At 43.6% G+C, this 20,040-nt stretch overlaps 1 protein-coding gene across 1 annotated transcript in view; it reads left to right on the forward strand.

Annotated features, from left to right (window-relative positions):
- ATP11C (ATPase phospholipid transporting 11C) overlaps positions 1-20,040 on the forward strand; it is a 100,054-nt gene that overhangs the window by 37,001 nt on the left and 43,013 nt on the right. The window contains exons 2-6 of the mRNA XM_056859255.1: positions 8,835-8,954; positions 11,262-11,351; positions 14,059-14,139; positions 14,294-14,401; positions 16,217-16,345. Of these exons, the coding sequence (XP_056715233.1) occupies positions 8,835-8,954; positions 11,262-11,351; positions 14,059-14,139; positions 14,294-14,401; positions 16,217-16,345 (528 nt within the window). The remainder of the gene's footprint in view (positions 1-8,834; positions 8,955-11,261; positions 11,352-14,058; positions 14,140-14,293; positions 14,402-16,216; positions 16,346-20,040) is intronic.

A 20,040-nucleotide genomic window follows, 5' to 3' on the forward strand; every position in this document is an offset into this window, starting at 1 on the left:
CAAAAACCTGCAGGCTGCTGCAAAATGCTGAAAAAGTATGCCTTTTGTGTCTTTGAGTATTATCTTCTGTACACAGAACCCAGCAACTATCCTATCATGTTCATCTTGTCCTAGTATGTGTTTCATACTGTAGACTCTCTGGTTCCTATCAACAGATATAACTCAGTGTGTGTGTGTAAAGTGCCTTCAAGTTGCAGCCGACTTATGGTGACCCCTTTTTGGGATTTTCATGGCAAGAGACTAACAGAAGTGGTTTGCCAGTGCCTTCCTCTGCACAGCAACCCTGGTATTCCTTGGTGGTCTCCCATCCAAATACTAACCAGGGCTGACCCTGCTTAGCTTCAGTACATGCCCAAAATCTGTGTAGATACTGTATAGTTATAGGTGTTGGACAATTTGCTGGTGTTTATAAAGCTGGAGATGAGTGGGTGGCTATCATGGCCTGTCTGTAGGAAATCCTTTGAGTTCTGTTGCACTTAGGGTTGTAACATCTGTGAATATTTACCTAGCAGGACATTCATCTTATCTTCAGTACTGAAACCCAAGAAGCATTTATTAAACAGCAGCAAGACAAATACAGTAGATTAGAGCAGCTTTCCAAATACACAAAATACCATAGCTCTTGATCTGTTATGAAGGCAGGGTCACGTTGGAAGGAATATGCAGTGTTGCCAGCTTGGAGAATTTTCAAAGTGTGCAATCTGGAGGCTTAAATGTTTTTGGGAGGCTGATCTAGAATCTAAACTTTGTTTACTTTTTAAAAATTGCTTCATTTATAACCCATCTTACTCTCCAGAGGGGACCCCAAATGGCTTACATCATTCTCCTTTTTATCCTCACAACAACCCTGCAAAGGTAGGTTCGCTGAGAGTGTCTGACTTACCCAAGGTTACTCTTCCATGGCAAAGTGGGGGTTCAAACTTGGGTCTCCCAGATCCTAGATTGACACTCTAACCATTACACCACACTTCGAATACCTAGGGTTGCCAGGGCCTTCTTCGCCACTGGTGGGAGGTTTTTGGGCAGGAGCCTGAGGAGGGCGGGGTTTGGGGAGGGACTTCAATGCCATAGAGTGCCAAAGCGGCCATTTTCTCCAGTTGAACTGATCTCTATCGGCTGTAGATCAGTTGTAATAGCAGGAGATCTCCAGCTTTTGCCTGGAGGTTGGCAACCCTACTGGTGGTCTGTATCTTGGATACTTCTGAACAGCACACACCTTCCACTAAGTGTATTTTGGGTTGTACCTGTGTTGTTTGATCCTCTGAGTGTTTACTTGGAAGTAAATCCAACAGTTCAGTAGGATTTACTCCACAGTAAGTGGGCATGGGATTGCAATCCTGAATCATCTGAGTTGGCTCCAGATCGTTTTGTAGGCAGAAGGTCCCTCCTCTTACAAGGTGCTTGTTTAAATTGAATGCATTCCAAATGAAGGCAATCTGATCTTTGTCCAACTTCTATGCAAAGCCAGTTTTTCATTTCTGTCTCATCTACTTTCTAACGCTGCTTCAGTTTTTTAAGTTCTTAATTTTTAACTACTTTCTCAATGCGGAAGATTGTTGGTGAGCTTTGGAGAAATGGAGTTCTCTTTAAGCCCAGACGCATTGCTGAAACTGTGGTCTACGACATGGGTAAGCCATGTTTGCTAATTTCTCTGTTGGCTGGTGTATTGAGAAAAAAATTGGTATGTTTGTTACTTGGAAAATAAGCAGTTGAAACCAGCTACTTTAAAAAGTGTGGGGGGGGAGAGGTTTCTGAGGATGAGAATAAAAATAATGGAGCATTAAAGATAATCAGTATGTTGGACCTTTCCTGGCTTTTGTCGATAGGTGATTTAGGAATGTTTTATGTATATGTTGTGGTCTGTTGATGCATGTAAATGTAGCTTCTGTTTGTAGTTAATATGGAGCATGTTTGTTTGGGGTTTTTGTTGTTGTTGTTGTTGTTTAGCTTACTTTGGGATACAGGGATGGGCTTTATATCAACGTTTCTACAAAATTATGTTTCACCTAAGATTACCAGGTCTTTTGGCTGAGATCTCATACAATGTGGTTTGGGTTGGAAATATTTTTCTGTTCTCTTTTTATTTTAAAGGTGGTCCTGTAAGGCTAGGAGGTAGAACTTGCTTGTGGGGTGTTGTAAAGCACTGCATCTTTAACCTGACTTCGTGTTTATTTTTCTTCAGAGTTATAACACACACCAGGATTGTGGGAAGGAATTGTTACTATATTTTGTATCTGCCTTGTTAAAGCCGCCAGCTTTTTATGGCAGGCTGTTGGGCCTTTAAGAGATAAGCTGAAATTCAACTGAGATAGCCCAGTGGGCTGAGCTGCATCTGTTAAATTTCTGTGTTGAAAGTCAAAACTTGACTGTGTACCTAGGTTGATTTACTATATTATAACATGTAGATTTAGCATTTGCCTTTCTAAATTCATGTTCAGTTCGGCAAACAGCAATAAGCTGAAATTCAACTGAGATAGCCCGGTGGGCTGAGCTGCATCTGTTGAATTTCTGTGTTGAAAGTCAAAACTTGACTGTGCACCTAGGTTGACTTACTATATCATAACATGTAGATTTAGCATTTGCCTTTCTAAATTCATGTTCAGTTCGGCAAACAGCAATAAGCTGAAATTCAACTGAGATAGCCCGGTGGGCTGAGCTGCATCTGTTGAATTTCTGTGTTGAAAGTCAAAACTTGACTGTGTACCTAGGTTGACTTACTATATTATAACATGTAGATTTAGCATTTGCCTTTCTAAATTCTATTCACTTCGGCAAACAGCAAGCAAAACAGTACAATAGAAGCAATGCCTTGGGAAAAAAAGATGGTAAAATTTTGCTATGAATGCTCCAGAAAAGATCTGTTTTTGCTGCCAGAGGAGTTAGCTTCATGTAGATGGCTAGGTTCCTGAAATCTGTTGTAGGGTCTGAAGTTTTCCGAGAACTAATAAAATAAGGCAGGCCTCTGATTACATACAAACCAATGTTTTCCTGTGGCCCAACATCTTCAGGGTTAAGCTCATGTGGATTCCAGTCAGGGTTCACAGCTGGCACTTTAAATGTTAGAGTTTAACTTCTGGTTATAAGGAGGTTTTCAGAATGCCTTCTTGGCGAAAGCACTGCCGTCCTGTACCCTCCGCTCAGAAAAAAAAAGCCTTTCTTTCCCTCTTCCGGGCTGTTACATTTTCAACAGGGCCCCACAGCTTATGACTTTTGCAGCAAGCTGATGTGCAGACGTGGCAGGTGATATAATGCTTATCTCCCTTTTTACAAAAAAAAGAAAAAAGAAAAGAAAGAAAATCCCCTTTGCTTCTTTCTGCAGATCAAGCACTGTTTAAAAATGGCACAAGAGCCAAGGCAGTTTCTCCCCCCCCTTGTTTTTTTTTTCTTCTCCTGGTCAGTAGGCAACCTATTTTTATTTACTGTCCCTAAATCCTGGCATATATTCTACAGCTTCCCCCCCCCCTTTGCATCCTGGAGTTCCAGAGCCAACTGCCTCCCATTCCCCAGGTCCAGCAGTTGCCATGGACACACCATGGTGGCCTGGGCCTTTGCTCTTTTGGGGGCCGCTAGATCAACCGTGTAGAAACTGAGGAACCGGGTTGCTTTGATTCTTAACCCCTACCGACCCTTACCCCAAAGGGACAAGCCTCACCTCTTACCCCGACGCATGGACGGTAGAAGGGCCTCGGTCCCCTGGCCAGCAGAGGAAGATGTCAGTGTCAGCATTTATTCAGTAAGTAGAATCCAGTCTTTTTTTATCTGCCAGAAATGTTTCATAGGCACCAAATGTCCCTGTTTCACCAAGGATATTATGATTGCTGTACTCGGGGAAAGCCCTATTTTGTCCCTTGTTTTGGTCTCTGGGGAGTGTCTGATTAAAACAGTGGGAGTAGCTTGCATTATATTTCAGGATACGACCTCCTTTCCAGGGTCTTTGGAAGTTGTCTCTGGGTGGAAGGAAGCATTTGCCTTTTTCTAAGGTGCTCAGGGCAGTGTATATAGTGCTTCCCTCCTTTGTTTTATCCTCACAACCACACTGTGAGGTAGGTTAGACTAATTATCTGTTTCTAAGCCTAAGGTTACCCAGAGAGCTTCATGGTTCTGCTTTTCTTTCACCGTATGCTAATGGCAAGGCTTCCCCCCCTCTTTAACAGTGTTTTCAGCTGTTTCTGAAAGGCAGTACTATTTCAGTTTTGGAACTGACCCCTTCAAAAGCATGCGATACTCTGAACCCCTAAAACTGGTGTAAATGCCTTGAAAGTATTTCAGAGTACTAGCTATCCTGGAGACACTGATACGTTCTTCAGTTACTTAATACGCTTTCAAGCAGAAATTCATTTTTAGAAGCCCGCTATATACCTAGCAAGGCTTTAGGCGATCCTTCCTCCAGAATGCTTGGGACAGTATATGTCCGTGTTGGCGAACCTATGGCACGCGTGCAGGACTTGGCACGTCGAGCCCTCTCTGTGGGCACGCGTGGGTAAGTTGAGCAGCCATCGCATCTGCCTTCCCTGGACTCCCAGCGCGGAGCAGTTCAAAGCCCCCCCTTCCCTGGACTCCCCGCCGCCCAGCTTTGGGGCTTTGAACAAATATTAATTGTTCAAAAGCATGCCAAATGCAAACTTTTACCTTTCAATAAAAAGTTGTTTGTATCATTGAAAGCTCTGTTGTGTTTTTCTTTTAAGGCAAAAAATGTTAATAATGTATGTGTTGTTTTTTCTAAACTAAAACCTCAGTATTCAGGTTAAATTGCCGTGTTGGCACTTTGCGATAAATAAGTGGGTTTTGGGTTGCAGTTTGGGCACTCGGTCTCTAAAAGGTTCGCCATCACTGGTATATGTGATTGTCCCTCTACCATTTTATCCTTAAATTAATCTTGAGAGGGAAGTTGGGCTGAAAAAGGATGACTGGCCCAAGGTCACCTAGTAAACTTTGTGGCAGAGTTTGAACCTGGATTTTTCAGATCATAGTGAGGTGCTCTAATGACTACACCACACTGGACCTCAAGATTTCTTGTTGCCGGTACATTTCCTGGTCCAATTCAAGATGCTGATATTAATCTTTAAACAGTGTTTTGCACTGTATGTCTGCATTAACTGCAGTAAGAGTGGAAGAATCACGAGCAATGATCTAGGGCGCAAACTTTTCCGTGGAAAATTTTCTGCCCCACATACGTGAATCTGTACATCTAATAGCCAACGCTGCCCTGATCTGCAGATACATAAATCCACAGATCAGGGCCAGGTGGAGAGTAAGGAGATTTATCTGCAAATTTGAGGGGACCCCCCCCCCCCAGGTTTGTTGAAAAATCTAAAAACTTACCAAAAAAGGATGGGGGGGTTAATCCCCCCCTCCACAAACTCACTTCTCAGTGCCTTCACAGAAACGGCACCATGGTTGCTGGGGGGAAGTGAACGGGAGCATCGCTGCTGCTGTGGGGGGTGGGAGGAAGTGGGGGGTGGCTGGAAGTGCCGCTGCTGCTGTGGGGAGAGGAAGCAGACAGGCGGCCGGGAGAGGGATGGGGTAGGGGGCAAAGAGAATGATGGGGTGGGGGGCAGGAAGAGAGAGTGATGAGGTGGGGGCAGCAAGAGAAAGTGTGATGAGGGGCAGGAAGAGAGAGAAAGAAGGGTAGGAGGCAGGAGACAAAGTGACAGGTGTGGGGGGAAGAGATAGTGTAAGTTCGGGTGGCAGGAGGGATAAGGAGTAAGAGACTGAGAGAAGTGGGGGAAGAGGGTTGGGGGCAGAGGTGAGGGGAATGGAATAGCCACTCCTGGAAGTTTCTTGCAGTTCCCCACTGCTATAGTCTGTTTATCTACAGTTGTCAGGACTCTTGTGCTGCAAATCAGTCATGGGCTAAATGTGGGATATGAAGCATGGACCAACCCGCAGTGCTTTTACATTGTCCAGGCTTTTACATGCTGTCTTTGCCTCCTTTTGCCAACATTATTGAAATTTTGCAAAAACTATTCAAATTTGAATAGGAAAATTTTCCAGTTCAAATTTCCCCAGAAAACGAACTTCACTGGCAGGTGGTAGCTTCACAGTTTTGGGTGGTCTTAGAGGAGATGGATTATCTAGATCCATTTCAATCTAGGTTAAAGCCTGGGTTTTGGATGGAGTCACTGTTGGTTGTCCTGACTGATAACCTTCACTGGGAGAGTACATCCCTGTTGATTCTCCTGCACCTCTCAGCGGTTGTTGACACCACCAGCCATGGTATATTGAACTTTCTTGAGAGGCTGGCTGGGTTGGGAGTACGTGTACCATGCTTTGGTAGATCTCTTATTTGACATGCTGAATTCAGATGATACTGCAGCAAAACTGCTGCTCATCCCCGTAGCATTTATGCTGTAGGGTCTTGAAGGGGTCCATTTTCACCCCCATTTTGTCCAACATCTAGATGAGATTGTAGAGAGAGATCATCAGGGGATTTGGTGTAAGGTGCTCTCTTGTAAATAGGATCTACTGCCCTTCCGCTCTTAAAAAAAAAAAAAAAAACCCTGCTGGGGGACCTTTCTCTGAAGTCTTTCCCCCCTTCCTTGAATAAATTTTGGCAGAAGGCCTGTTCATGTGAAAATTGGACCCTTTGAACTTGGAATACACACAGTTTTTCCAGGTGTGATTTGTGTATTTTACGCACTATAAATACACGTTTTCCTGTTGTTTTAAAAAAGAAATTTAATTTGTTCCTCTGTTAGGTTGTATGGCTCTAGAACAAAGGGCTTGATGCTTGTCACTGAAATCAATATTGGTTGGGTTATGCCATGTGTTTGCTGGGGAACTGACCACTTGCTCCTTAGTGAAGTGCCACAGCCTGTGGATTTGTGGGCTGACCCAAGGTATGGTGTGGCTTGGCTACTATTTGGAAGGACATTTTGGACTGCATGGGGATTTGAACAGGGATTGTGAGCAAAAAATGGCCGGCAGGAAAGGGGTTAAGTATTTATTTTCTTTCTCACCACTCAGTACTAGAGCTTCCTCAAAGCTTGGGTCTAAGTAGCTTGTCCCTTGCAGTACTGACAGGATTTGGGATTAATGGGCATGGAGGACAGGTTTTTCAGCTGCTACATCCAGGGTGTAGACATTTTCCAGCCCCAGAAACTCACCTGGCTCCTCAGTCCCAGCCTTTGCACGCTTTAAGTTTTGTATTTTAAAGAAAGTGGCAGATATTTGAATTTAGGTTATGTTGTCGTACTGCTGTTACCTGGCATGGAACTCTGGTGTGTAAACTTCTAGTAGTTTGTAAAGTACCTTTAGAAAATAGAAAAGGGGCAAAAGAGAGAGGATAAATACAGTAGACCATTGATGCAGTGAGGGATCTTTGGGTCAGATTGAAAACCAAATTGTAACCCTCCTTTTGGCTGTGTTGAAACAAAGGGCCAAGGTTGTTGCTGGAATGTGAAATATACTGCTAAAGAGCTTCTGGTATTTTTGTTAAAAGAGTTGAAAGCACTTCAAAGGGAGCAGAGCAAAACTGAATAGTGTGTAGGCTGAAAAAATGTCGAGGGGAGTATGAATTCCTAATGGAGATATCAAGGAAAGATCCCCCCTCCCTTAGACATACCCACTCATTAGACTTTTATTTTTTATTTGTGTAATTGACACTGGGTTGTGAGGAAGTAAGAAGGAATTTTGGCCCCACATCACTCACCATTTCAAGGACTTTGTGTGACACCACAGATCTGACACTGTGGATGTTCCTGAGAATTTCCAGGACAAAGGCCCAGGCAGTGATAGATATGTCCCTCCAGATGCATGAATTACTATTTTTAACTGACCCCAAGCCCAGCATTGGGCGGAAAAGGTTATTGGTTGTGAGGAATGTTTTCCATGTCAGAGATGTAGGAATTGCAGGCAAAATAGTTTGCATGACCAGGAGGTTGTTGGGGGAAAGGGTATAAAAGTGCTTTGGAGCATTAGCCTGCCTTGGACTTCTGGTTCAAATGATTTCACGCTCATCTCCTTAAAGTTCTTGTGCCTCCTTCTGAAGCTGCCTTGCTGTTGATGGAGATGGGGTAGTGGATAGGATGGACTGCAAGTCACAGCCTGTATGTTCATGCCTACTTGACCTTTTAAAAATTATTTATAGAATACAAATTGGTGTCTTTCAATTTTACTGCTTTCAGGGAAGCTGGACTACCAAGGCACCCCTGATTGTCTGGTACAGAATTCCTACATGTTCTACAGGATTTGGGGACATATTTTAGTGTGTATGGCTGGGTCTTGTCATCGGAGACTGAGGTTTAGAATGTAGCTGGCATACCTTTGCAGCTGCATATAGTGGGGCATAATCGATAGATCAAGCTTTCTTCCTTGCAAGGAAATGCATGCCTTTCATTACTGATCTTCTCATTAAAGAATCTCTGATAGGTTTTTGAGGTTTCCCCACCTTTCCTAAAATATGTTAGAAAACACTTTTAGACAGCTGGGATTTGTTTAAAAATAGAAGTAAGATAACATTTAAGCTCTGAGCTGCCAACTCTCCATAGAGTTGTCCTATTCTTCTGGAAAGTAATTGCTTCTTGTGATACACGGATATAATTTGCAAAGTGCATTTCCCCCCACTGAATGTTGTAAATGGAGAAAGCCTGGAGTGTGTTGTCATCATTTCTTCCACAAAACAGCAACAAAAAATACAGAGCTCCGGTGCTGCTCCATCCACGTATGGAACTTCCAGAGAGCAGTTTTCCTTATGCACTATAATGTTAGGGGCAGCTCCAGTAAATGCAGAGGAAGCACCGATCAGCACTGTTCCCAACATAGGAAAACTTCATGTCTCTCTCCCCCCCACCCTTCAACAAGTTGACCTTTGGGTTCTTTTTTCTTTTCTGCAGTTTTTTGCGGATGAGAAACGCGTTGGGACACGGACCATCCTGGTTGGCCACCGCCCGGTTTCTGAAACAGAGGTTTATGTTATGCAGCAATTCTGTGACAACAAGATAATCTCTTCCAAGGTATGCTTGCCCTGTTAAACTGTGCATCAATGGATGTGTGGAGGTTCTTGATCAATAATATGAATGCGTTCCTAAGCTTAAATCCCCTTTAACCATCTTTGCTAGCTTAAAGAGGGAGCTGCAAAAAGTACTCATAGTGCCCTACCGGTGTCTGTATTTGCTGTTGTCAAAATTTTGACATATGGCGGCTGGAACTGTATACTTTGAGCTGGTTTCTTTTTAAAAGGCTCTTCCGAATGGGACAGCGTTTTACATCTCCGGCCTAGTGGATCATAAACACTGTTCCACTCATGCATGTAAGAGATTTTCACCCATTCATCTGCCGTGTTAAAGATCTACATGTTTCAACTCTTGCTGTTCTTGACCCTTAAGAGCTGCTTTTCGGGGAGCAGGACAGGCTGCAATGAGGAGAGGGTAGGTGGGAAAGGTCCACGTTTGCTGTTCTTCTTACGGAACGTAGGATCCACCCCGTCTCAGTAGAAACCCCACAGTTTCTCAGTCATAATGGGAGCCCTGTTGGTCATCAATACGCTTTCAGGGAAGTTTGTCTGCAGTCTTTCCCTGCAGCTCTATTGTGGTGGAGTGTTGGTAGAGTTCGCGTGTAGCGTCACCACCATGTTCTTTATTTTTTTTAAAAATGGGGAGGGGTTAGATTGAGAGCAGACCTCTCTGGGTATTTATTTGTTTTTCTTTAAAAATGAATATATGCCAGGCAAGCAGCAGTTTGTGTTGTCCCTCTTGAATTTTATTCTGGTGGTTGTTGTGGCTGGGAAGCACCGTGTCTCATTGTATCATGCAAAGAATGCTGGACAAAGGGCTTTAGTTTCCCAAGACAGGCACCTAGGTAAGCAAGATGCTGCCGTCAGAAGAGAAGAGAGGAATGCCACAAAACAGGACAGCCGCCTCTGTGGGCCAGTGACCAGAGGCTACCATAGGTTTCCCATACTTCTCATGTGTGCCAGGAAAAGGTCTGAGTCGCGCATCTACTTCCTGTGCTCTGCTAAAGTGTGTGTTTGCGGGACCCATGCTGAGAGCTTTTTTATACCTTTCTGAAACTATTCTGAGGACATGGACTACCAGAATTCCTCCTGTGGCACATTCCAGGGATTGGAGCCATCATGGTAAAAGCCCTGCTTTTGTTTCCATTCTAGTTTGACATAAGGATGGTGGAGTGAGCAGTCACTAGTGACAGTCCCAGCTGTTGTAAACCGAAGTGCAGCAACACCTTAAAAGATTCACAAAAGCTTGGGCTGGAGTAAACGTTGTTAGTCAGGGCTCATTTCACCAGATGCATATGGAGTAGAAAATCTTGCAGAGATTTTTATAAATGGTGCAGAGGGAAACAAATTCTTTAATTTTTGTAATCCCTGTGCATTTCACATGCAGCATTTCACGTAGAGCTTACAAAAATTATGAAAGAATTAATTTCCCTCTGCCCCAGTTGCTTCCGTGCCTTCATTTTGCCTTGGTGCGGCCCCCTTCTTTTCTTCTGAGATTTTATAACCAAATTCACGGAGTGGGGGAGGGGTGGGGTAGAGAAAGGCCTTCTGTGAATCTTTCAAGCGTGAGTCAGGTCGGCTAGATACATCTCCAGTCTCTTCTCCTTCACCCATATCTCCAGTCTCTTCTCCTTCACCCAGTCTCTTCTGCTTCACTCACATGACCATTTTACACCGAAGCATTGGCTCAGGACCGGAAGGCCTGGTCTTGTGAGAGAGTTGAATGGAAGCTGAACTGCCCTGCCACTATGTAGCCAGCAGAGGTGACTTTTTGAGATGTGTCAGGCATGCTGGGTCTGTATGTGGGATTTGTGGGTTTGACTTCACCACTTTGCAAATGCTGGAATAAAAATAAACAGGGCATATTCCTAGTGATGGTGTGTGTGTAAAGTGTGATGCATCATTCTCCCTCAGTGGGGATGGCTTTAATATCTGTCTGTGTGTAAAGTGCCATCAAGTCGCAGCCGACTTATGGCGACCCCTTTTTGGGGGGTTTTCATGGCAAGAGACTAACAGAGGTGTTTTGCCAGTGCCTTCCTCTGCACAGCAACCCTGGTATTCCTTGGTGATCTCCCATCCAAATACTAGCCAGGGGTGACCCTGCTTAGCTTCTGAGATCTGACGAGATCAGGCTAGCCTGGGCCATCCAGGTCAGGGCACTTTAATATCTACCCCCTCTTTATAAAGCACATTTTGGAAATGTATTGTTGACTTCATTACTTGGATGAATGTGAACTGCCAGTAGATGTGGTGTCTCCAGATTGTTTGCATTCATGTTTCTGATCTAACCACTGCTTTCATCTTGCAGTACACGATCTGGAATTTTCTCCCAAAGAATCTCTTTGAACAGTTCCGAAGAATTGCCAACTTCTACTTCCTTATCATCTTCCTTGTGCAGGTAAGGCTTCTTTTGCAGGTGAAGTAAAAGTCAGCAGTAATTTATTTTAGGAACTGAGCTATGGAAGCTTCCACCATTGTCTTGCAAAATGATTATTAGATGGTCATTCTTAATACTTATTACATGAGTGTTGTACTAACTCAAGCTATAGCTATATTGGTTCCTGTGATTAGTGATGTGACTTAATGTTGAAATTCAAATGATCCAGTTACAGTAATTCATAATTACTTGGGATATAGGGGGGTTGTTGTTGAAATGAGGAGCTCGGATATTGCCCTGATCTAGCCAGAGGCTGTATGTGCTTGTAGGTGAATGGAAAATACACATAGAAGACCCAAATGAATACTGCATGTATATATTCCCTTCCTAGCCCAACAGCCAGGCCTGTGCAAGTGAATCCTTTTTTAAAAAATGTGAAATACTGCTGTTTTTATAAGACAAAGCTTCTGTGGGCTTATTCCCATTTGGAAGGAGAAGGAGGGATCTGGATCCAATGCCAAGCAGCTGACTGTCGGGTTTCAACTTTCTGCGAGCTTCACAGCAGCACAGCTCTGGGTGGTCCTGGGAACTGTCTGTTGGGTGAGAGAACAGACACAAGGACAACAGGTTTTCTAAGATGATGAGCTAATTGTGGAGGTAGTCAGCTCAAATCTCATTTTGGTCACAAATTTTTTCATTGGCCTTAGTCCAGCCGCTCTCTTGTCTTTGGCCTTTCCCCCTGCCCCCGTCTGCAGTACACATGCTGACTTTACAAAGCTGCTGCTGTAAGGATCACAATGAATGTTTTGAACGCGGCAAGCTCTATGTTAAGTGTTGCTATGATGTCTCCATTTGGAAATCTCTCTATGGTGGCATTTGTTGCTGGATTTGGGGTTTCTCAACTTAAAGCCCTTGGTATTTTAGCCAATCAGGAACCACTTGGCACTTTCCCCATAAGCTGAGTATTATCAGGCATCACTAAAGGGTGCATGCTGAGCCTGCGGCTGCTGCCCTCACAATAGCTGAATCCCACCCGCTCTGAAAACGGAGCACTTCATGAATTGGCATGTCCTCCTTGCTTCAGAGATTAGACATTAATGATCTCTACAGAAGTAGCTCTAGCTAATTAAAACAATGACTCGAAGATGGCCTCCGTAGTCTTCTCTTCCAGGTATCGTAAATCCTGCAGTGAGCCATCAAGGCTAATTGCAGAACCTCAGAGTTATGAATAAGCTTTCCATGGGCAAAGATACTGGGCCGCTGCTTCCTGTTGTTCATTGGTTTGCTACAATGAACAGGAATCTTCCAAAATGCTCATGAAATCGTAACTTGGAACGAGTGTTATGTTGAACTAGAGCCAAACTAAAATAACGCTTCATACCCCAGATGCTGTTTGACTGTTTCACTGTTGGCTGCAACCAGAGCTGGAAGAAGTGTCTTTTTTTTTTGCTGCTAATTCAGTAATATGATGCTCTTCTCCTTTTTGCTGTTTTGTGGCTTCATATGATTTCTTGCAAATTAATAAAAATAACAGTAATGTCTAGCGTTGGGTCACAAGAAAAGAAGGGGTGTGTGAGAGCCATGTGGAAACTCCCAAACTCTTGGTCACAGTAAGCAAAAGATAAAAAGCTTTATTGTGCCATTCTCTATCTTTTAATTTTCCTTGGCTATCACAAAGAACCTAGTAATTATGTATTTAATAAAACCTTTTGGCACAGCATATCCACCTTGCATGGATGCATGTGTTAAGTGGCAGCAAAACCTGGCAAATTATGACCTAGATCTGCCAAAACAGGTGTTAGTGTTGTTTTTTAAAAAAAAAATACACACCGTAAGTTCTGCAGAGAGAGAGACAGACAGAGAGAGAGACAGAGAGAGAGAGAGACAGAGACCAGTATTATTAACCCTGTACTGCAGAGGAAGAGTAGCCTGAGGCTAAGAGAGAGATGAGATTTGATCTGGGGACTTCATAATTCATAGCCACTGCATTGCGTCATATTTGGCTGCATCATCTTCCAGTAAGTGATTCTCCAACTGTTTTAGCACTAGAATGGCTTCAGTAAGAACTTGGTCTAACTGAACTCCAGTGAAGTAATTCTATGGAACACATGCTGACCACCTGAGGTGGGCATCTACTCATTGGGAGGATGGATTTTGTTTTCCCTTGATATCTTGCTTTTTTTATATATATATGAACACAGAACTCCCAGGTGGTCTCCTATTGCCACATGCATTCAGTCTGCAACCTGGAATCCAGAACCAAGAACTTCTCCTGGGGTAGTCCACAAGTTTCCATTGGCAGCACCAGCTGTGGTACATTATTGGCATTTGGCAATAATTAAATATGGGCCAGGGGAAACTTACCTGTATGAAAAGAATACCTTTGCCCCAATTGGTTGCACATGCATTTGGAAGTTGCTGCTCAAATGATGCTTTCAGACAGCCTAGAGAGATTCCTTCACAAACTATTTGAAGACAGGCTTTGAGCAAGGAAGTGGCAGCAGGGAATACACAATGGATCAGTGCCTGAAAAATGCATCTCTACCATATAAACCGTATAAAATCTTTTGCACTGAGACCAATTGGAAGGTTTCTTTTTTCGCCCTATATCAGCTTTGGTTGACTTCTTGTCTGTGTTTGATTGTTGTCAAATGAATGATTTTCTCAATACTTATTAGTTTAACTGGAAGATTAGGTAACATGGCCCTTTTCCCTTCCCTCTCTGTAGGTCATAGTAGATACACCAACAAGCCCAGTCACCAGTGGACTTCCTCTTTTCTTCGTTATTATCGTTACAGCTATTAAACAGGTATACCATGCTTCTTTCCGCTTCTCCCCCCCCCAAAAGAAAATTATGGAACAAGAGGGTTATAAGATCTCTAAATTGCATTTGTAGCAAATATAGCCACCACCCTGTAATTTATTTGCTTCCTGGTTGCATTTTTCTCCATTTCTTCTTTCAGGGTTATGAGGACTGGCTACGACACAGGGCGGACCAGGAAGTCAACGAAAGCAAGGTCGTTGTGATTGAGGATGGAAAGCGTGTGAAGAAAGACTGTGATGCAATCGAGGTAATGGAGGTGGGGAACTGTCTGGGAGCCTTGATTGCTTCCTGTGGAGGGTGTTTGGCAAACCCCCCCCCCCAAAAAAATATATTTTATTAGTTACCACTAAAACAGACATAAGCCAACATTGCAAATTACTTCACAAATGCCTAAATCAGAAATAAAACTAAAGGTAAAAACAAACGTGAGTGATACATAATCACACCACCAAACACCATAATGGCACAAAATATTTCTGAACTAGAGCAACTGAAGCTTTTAAATGGTGTGGAACTCCTTAAGTCTGAAGAAGAGCTGCTTGACCATCGGTGCCACCATAATAAAACTTGGTTTAAAACCTTTCCTCGTTTCTAGATATTTGGACAAAATCAGTACTAACTCTTCCAAAGCAACAAGGAAGTGTTTTTTTTTGGGGGGGGGGGTATGCATATAAATGCACATGCAAGGTCAGGGAGACCTCTTGTGCAGATTGCCATCAAGAGCGGGCAGAACTTGAATGGGCAGGATTTAGTTGGCTCAAGTACCGGATCTGAACCCTTGAGAGCCTGTAACAAACAAGATAGGAGCTGAGAGGTGTTAAAATACGCATTTGCACTTGGTTACCTTCTAGACTATTCAGAGGTTCTGCAGTTAAATAAATTGAAATATTTGTCCATTTTTATTGTTGAGGTATAGTGAGAATTTTCAAACAGAATAACATGAACTTTCAATTTGCTTTTGCACTTTCAGCCTAGAGCATTTGTCTAGTAAAGTGGGCTGGTTTACGAAAACATCTGCCTCAATAAATGTTTTTGTTCGTAAGCTGCCATAAGGTTTTTTTTTTTTAGTTTTCTGTAATCATGACCAAGAAACCCCCTCATATCCAAGCATAGTCAGTAAAGACTATACAGCTGAAGCCATTTTTCTGTGGAAGACCCTCATAAAGACTGAAATCAGTGCCCACATGTTCATTCAGCCAGCCCACAGTTGGGTCCCAGGGAATGCTTTTGGCTCGGCTGGCTCTAGAATGAGGGGAGGCAGAAGAAAAAGAGTTGGTTTTTATATACTGACTTTCTCTACCAGCATAGTAGAAACCGGCATACAATCACCTTCCCTTCCCCACAACAGACACCCTGTGAGATAGGTGGGGCTGAGAGAGTTCAGAGAACTGTGATTAGCCCAAGGTCACCCAGCTGGCTTCATATGGAGGAGTAGCGAAACAGACCTGGTTCACCAGATTAGCATCCACCACTCATATGGAGGAGTGGGGAATCAAACCCGGATCTCCAGATCAGAGTCCACCTGTCCAAACCACCTGTCCAAACCACCGCTCTTAACCACTATACCACGCTGGCAGCGGCCTCCGTTTTTGGTGGGTGGCACTTTCTGCTGCTGCCTCCCCTCCACCGCAGTCATACCCTGTAGTATATTTTACTCCCCCCACCACATACACACATACAAACACCACCTTCCATATGAATCTTTGAGGGCAGTGTGAGTTCTCCGCATGCCAAGGGGGACTTCCCAAACCTCCAGTGTTGGCAGCAAGGAGGTGGTGGCCTCTGAGGGCACCCCTTGGTGAGCTGCCACTGGCTTTCGGATTTATTTGCCAGAGAGAGGCCAGGCTGTGGCCAGCTGAGTCTTCCTGTGCAGGGAGAGAGGAAAGGCCACCGTGTAGAAAGAGCTGTGCTAGGCTGCACTTGATTGTATCTCTTTCAACAAAGAGATATCAGGACAAAGCTGCTTCTCTTCTTTCCAAGGCATGGGGGAAGAACACAAGTAGCTATATTACAATGTAGTGTATTCTGAAGAAACGCAATTGGTTTGATTTTTCTTTTGTAGGTTGGCGACATAGTGGAAGTGACAACGGATGAAACCTTTCCCTGTGACCTTGTATTTCTCGCATCAAGTAGCAAAGATGGAACCTGCTATGTCACTACAGCTAGTCTGGATGGAGAATCAAACTTCAAGGTAACTGTATTATGTGATCTTAACTGACCTCCTACAAATAAAAGCCAAATGGGTCTGTCAGATTTTTTCTGAGGAAGAAATACAGCGATGAGGGCACACTGCCAAGAACACCACGGCTCTCCGATGAGCCTCCGTGGAAAGGCAGGGCATCATCTGGCGGATGTTTGTTAGCAAGTGGGTCACAGGAGGTGTGCCATTGGAGAGTGTATGCAGCTTCAGAGGTTTGCACAGCTCTGTTTCTCCCTCATCATAGTTGCTCTCACCCATGTTGGGTAATTCACTTTAGCATTCATTTGCAAGTGGATTTTCCTGGGTGAAACAAGAAAAGCCACTTACAAACGATGGCTAAAGTGCATTATCCAAAATGTGTGAAAGCAGCCATTTTTCGTTAGGCAAAATGTGTGAGTCAGTCCTCTGACATATGCAGGTTGAAAAGGAATGAAAGATCAAAAGATAGCTCTCTAAAGTTGGAAGGTAATATAACTCATTGGTAGAGGTCCCGTTTCAATGCAGCAAATTCCAGGTTAAATCCCTGTCATCGCCAGTTAAAGGATTTTAGGTGGCAGGGCTGGGAAGAACCTCTGGCGGAAAGCTTCTACCAGGTGTAGTAAACCATACCAGGCTTATTTGTTTCAGTGCATTCATTTTATTCCTTAAAATGTTCTCTCTTATTTTTAAATAATGCCAATGGAGCTTAAGCCCTATTAAAAGCCTTACAAAATACAGTACAAATCTAGTTTCAGAAAAACAGCCTAGCAGTCAGGGAAGAAAGACAAGCTGCAACATAACCCACAAACAGAGCTTCATCAGACCAGGGAAGAAATAGAACCATCCTCCCAGATTCACAGCTAAATCTCAGACCTGTGGAAAGAAGAAGATTTGAACCTGAAGATGTGAAGGGAGAGGCCAGGCATTCCTCATAGGGGAGGAAACTCCACAGGCTTGGTGCTTCCACCAAAAAGACCCCATGATATGCGATTGAGGAACCTGTGATTTGCCATGGCATGCACAGCAGGGTCTTTGGTGGGTGACCTAAGCATCTGGGTAAGCTCATGTCAGAGAAGGTTGTCCTATTGGATGTGGTGTCCATGGGGGACTGTGTCCACACACATATGCTTGGGGGCAGGACTGCTTTGAGGATCTTCATGGGTTTGTTGTTGGTTTTTTTAGCAGATGGCCTTGAATTGGGCTTCCAATAGCGTGGCGCCCTCACTGCCCATTTAGCACAGCTTTTATTGGAATTTAATCTGCTGGGATTGCTTATGGAGGATGCTGTTAGCTTCTTGACTTCATAATAAGAAGGTCGTATCTGGGCTGCTGTGATATGATTATGCCATGCTTTGCAGTAGGTTTTTATGCTGTAAACCTCCTTGCATTTGGCTGGTCTGAAGAAAAGTAGTCTATAAACATTTCATCATAATGGACGGTTTGTTACTACCCCTTGATACTTGCATGAAAATTCATTGGGGGAAAGAGTGACCAAATTAACGAGCATTGACACCCAGACATTTGTTTGGGTATGTTTTTTTTTATTCAGGAGATGTGATGCCTAGAGTGTCAAATTGTCTTGTTTGGGGGCTTCCTAGAGGCACCTGGTTGGCCACTATGTGAACAGACTGCTGGACTTGATGGGCCTTCGTCTGATTCAGCATGGCTTTTCTTATGTTCTTAGGACTGGAAGAGACCCGTGTTCAGATACCTGCTCACTGGGTGCCCATGTGCTAGTGTCTCTCTCCTTGTCTGCCTAACTCAACTCATAGGGTTGATGTGAAGATAGAATGCAGGAAGGAGGATTCCTGAGCTCCTTGGAGGAAGGGCGCGATAATAAAAAATGCAATCAGTATTTGGAAACAAGTTTTGTTTATACTGGTGCTTGCTTCCAAACATGCCCTTAGGCTTCATGTTTTACAGGAACAGGATGTGTGCGAGAAGGTGTGCATAAATGTCCACAAGCTCTTTTTTTATTAGCCTAGCAGTTATTTTAACTGCGTCAGGTCCTGGAGCCCTACCCCCCAGTTGCAAAATGTTGGTAATTCAAACTCCATTAATCATCTCCCACCGTTGATCCAATAGAGCTGTTTCTCACCCGGCCTGAAATGAGGGAAATGTAGAGATAATGAGCTCAGGAAGCATTCCGGCAAGTATTGTTTATGAAGATGGATTGCGGCAACATATCTCGGGGACAGAAGTGATTTACAACCCCCAGGTCGCTTCTCGAAATAGAACCTGTTAAAATGGCAGGTTTTAGATTCCTTGGCAGCTTTAAAATTAATTAAAAGAAAAATCCAATCTGCGTAGCCCAGAGATACACAGACTTCTCCGTCAGTACTTAATGCTATCACCTGATTACCTGAGCCAGCTGCTTAGAAACCCAAATGCCTGTTGCAACATCTGCAGCTTTTCATGAAAAACTGAAAGCATGAGGCTGCTAATATGGTCCAACAAGTCTGTTTTGACTGGCAGCGGTTCTCCAGGGTCTTTAAAAAAAAAAAAACTGGGATTGAGTCTGGGACCTTTGGCAGCCAAAGCATGTTCTCTACCACCGTGCCACCCTCATGGTGAATCCAGCAAGAGAGACACTAGCTTTGATGTCTGCCAGTTTGCCATTTTCATGTAGAGATGATACTCCCCAAAAAGACAAGGTAGAATAACAAGCTGCTTTGTCATTCTTGTCCAACAGATTTCAGGTTTCCATAAGGAATGTTGTTGTGATTTGCAGAACATGATAGATAACTACCACAATTCTAAGCACATTCACTCAGAAGTTCAGCCAAGAAAATCCGAGCTAAAGATGTTTTAATCAGGGTGTTTAACATATTTAATTACTAGCGTCTTGGGGGGTCTGACTGTTTTAAAGTTATTTTAATGTTTTGTATGACAGATTGTGATGGCCTTTGGCCACAAACAATAAACTTTATCAACATCAACTCAGAAGTAGGCATCTGAGTTCAATGGGGCTTACTTCCAAGTAGGACTGCAGCTTGAGATACTTAAAGATCACTCTTGCAATCGGAGGACAAACGCCTTTCCTAGCACCGAGACCCCAAGAGAGCTTGGTGTCCTGATAGTCAGACTGACTTTGGTATTGTAGCTGCAAAACTTACTACAATCAATTTAAGTAATAAGCACAATGGTTCTGCTATGCCTTGTGAAGAGAGACATTAAATATTGGTATATAGTCAAAAGCCTCACCAGGGGGCTTAGTTGAAAACTTGAGCAATATAATGACTTGAGTAATAAAATGACAGTCAATACTGTTAAACGAAATGTCCCAGGCAGCTGGAACATAGATTAATTCAAACAAGTTTCCTCCAGCATAATCAGCAGCACATCCTAGGCAGTAAATGTCTGCTTGAAACAGCCGTGTCTTCAGCAACGGTTTTGAAAAATAGGAAGCAAGCTTTCCAGGACAGCCTGTCTCCCATAGCTGATCCTATTGCTTCAGAAGACAGAGGCACTTTGAGCAGAGCCTGAACTTTTCTCAACATGGAGGAATGTTAAATGGTAGTGGCCAGGTTAAGTCACCTTCTGCTGCTTCTGATCTCCGAACTGTGTCCCCACCTCCACCCCCTGTCTACCAGGGCCACCACTGAAACTGTACTTTATCTCTGCAAGTGTGTCTATCTAGACCCTATTTGTCAAGGAGGGCGCTCGGAGGGAACTATCTCCAGTTGGTTGGGGTTCTTCCCCCCCAT

This window comes from Euleptes europaea, chromosome 13, assembly GCF_029931775.1.
Source record: "Euleptes europaea isolate rEulEur1 chromosome 13, rEulEur1.hap1, whole genome shotgun sequence".
In the NCBI taxonomy this organism is placed as follows: Eukaryota; Metazoa; Chordata; class Lepidosauria; order Squamata; family Sphaerodactylidae; genus Euleptes; species Euleptes europaea.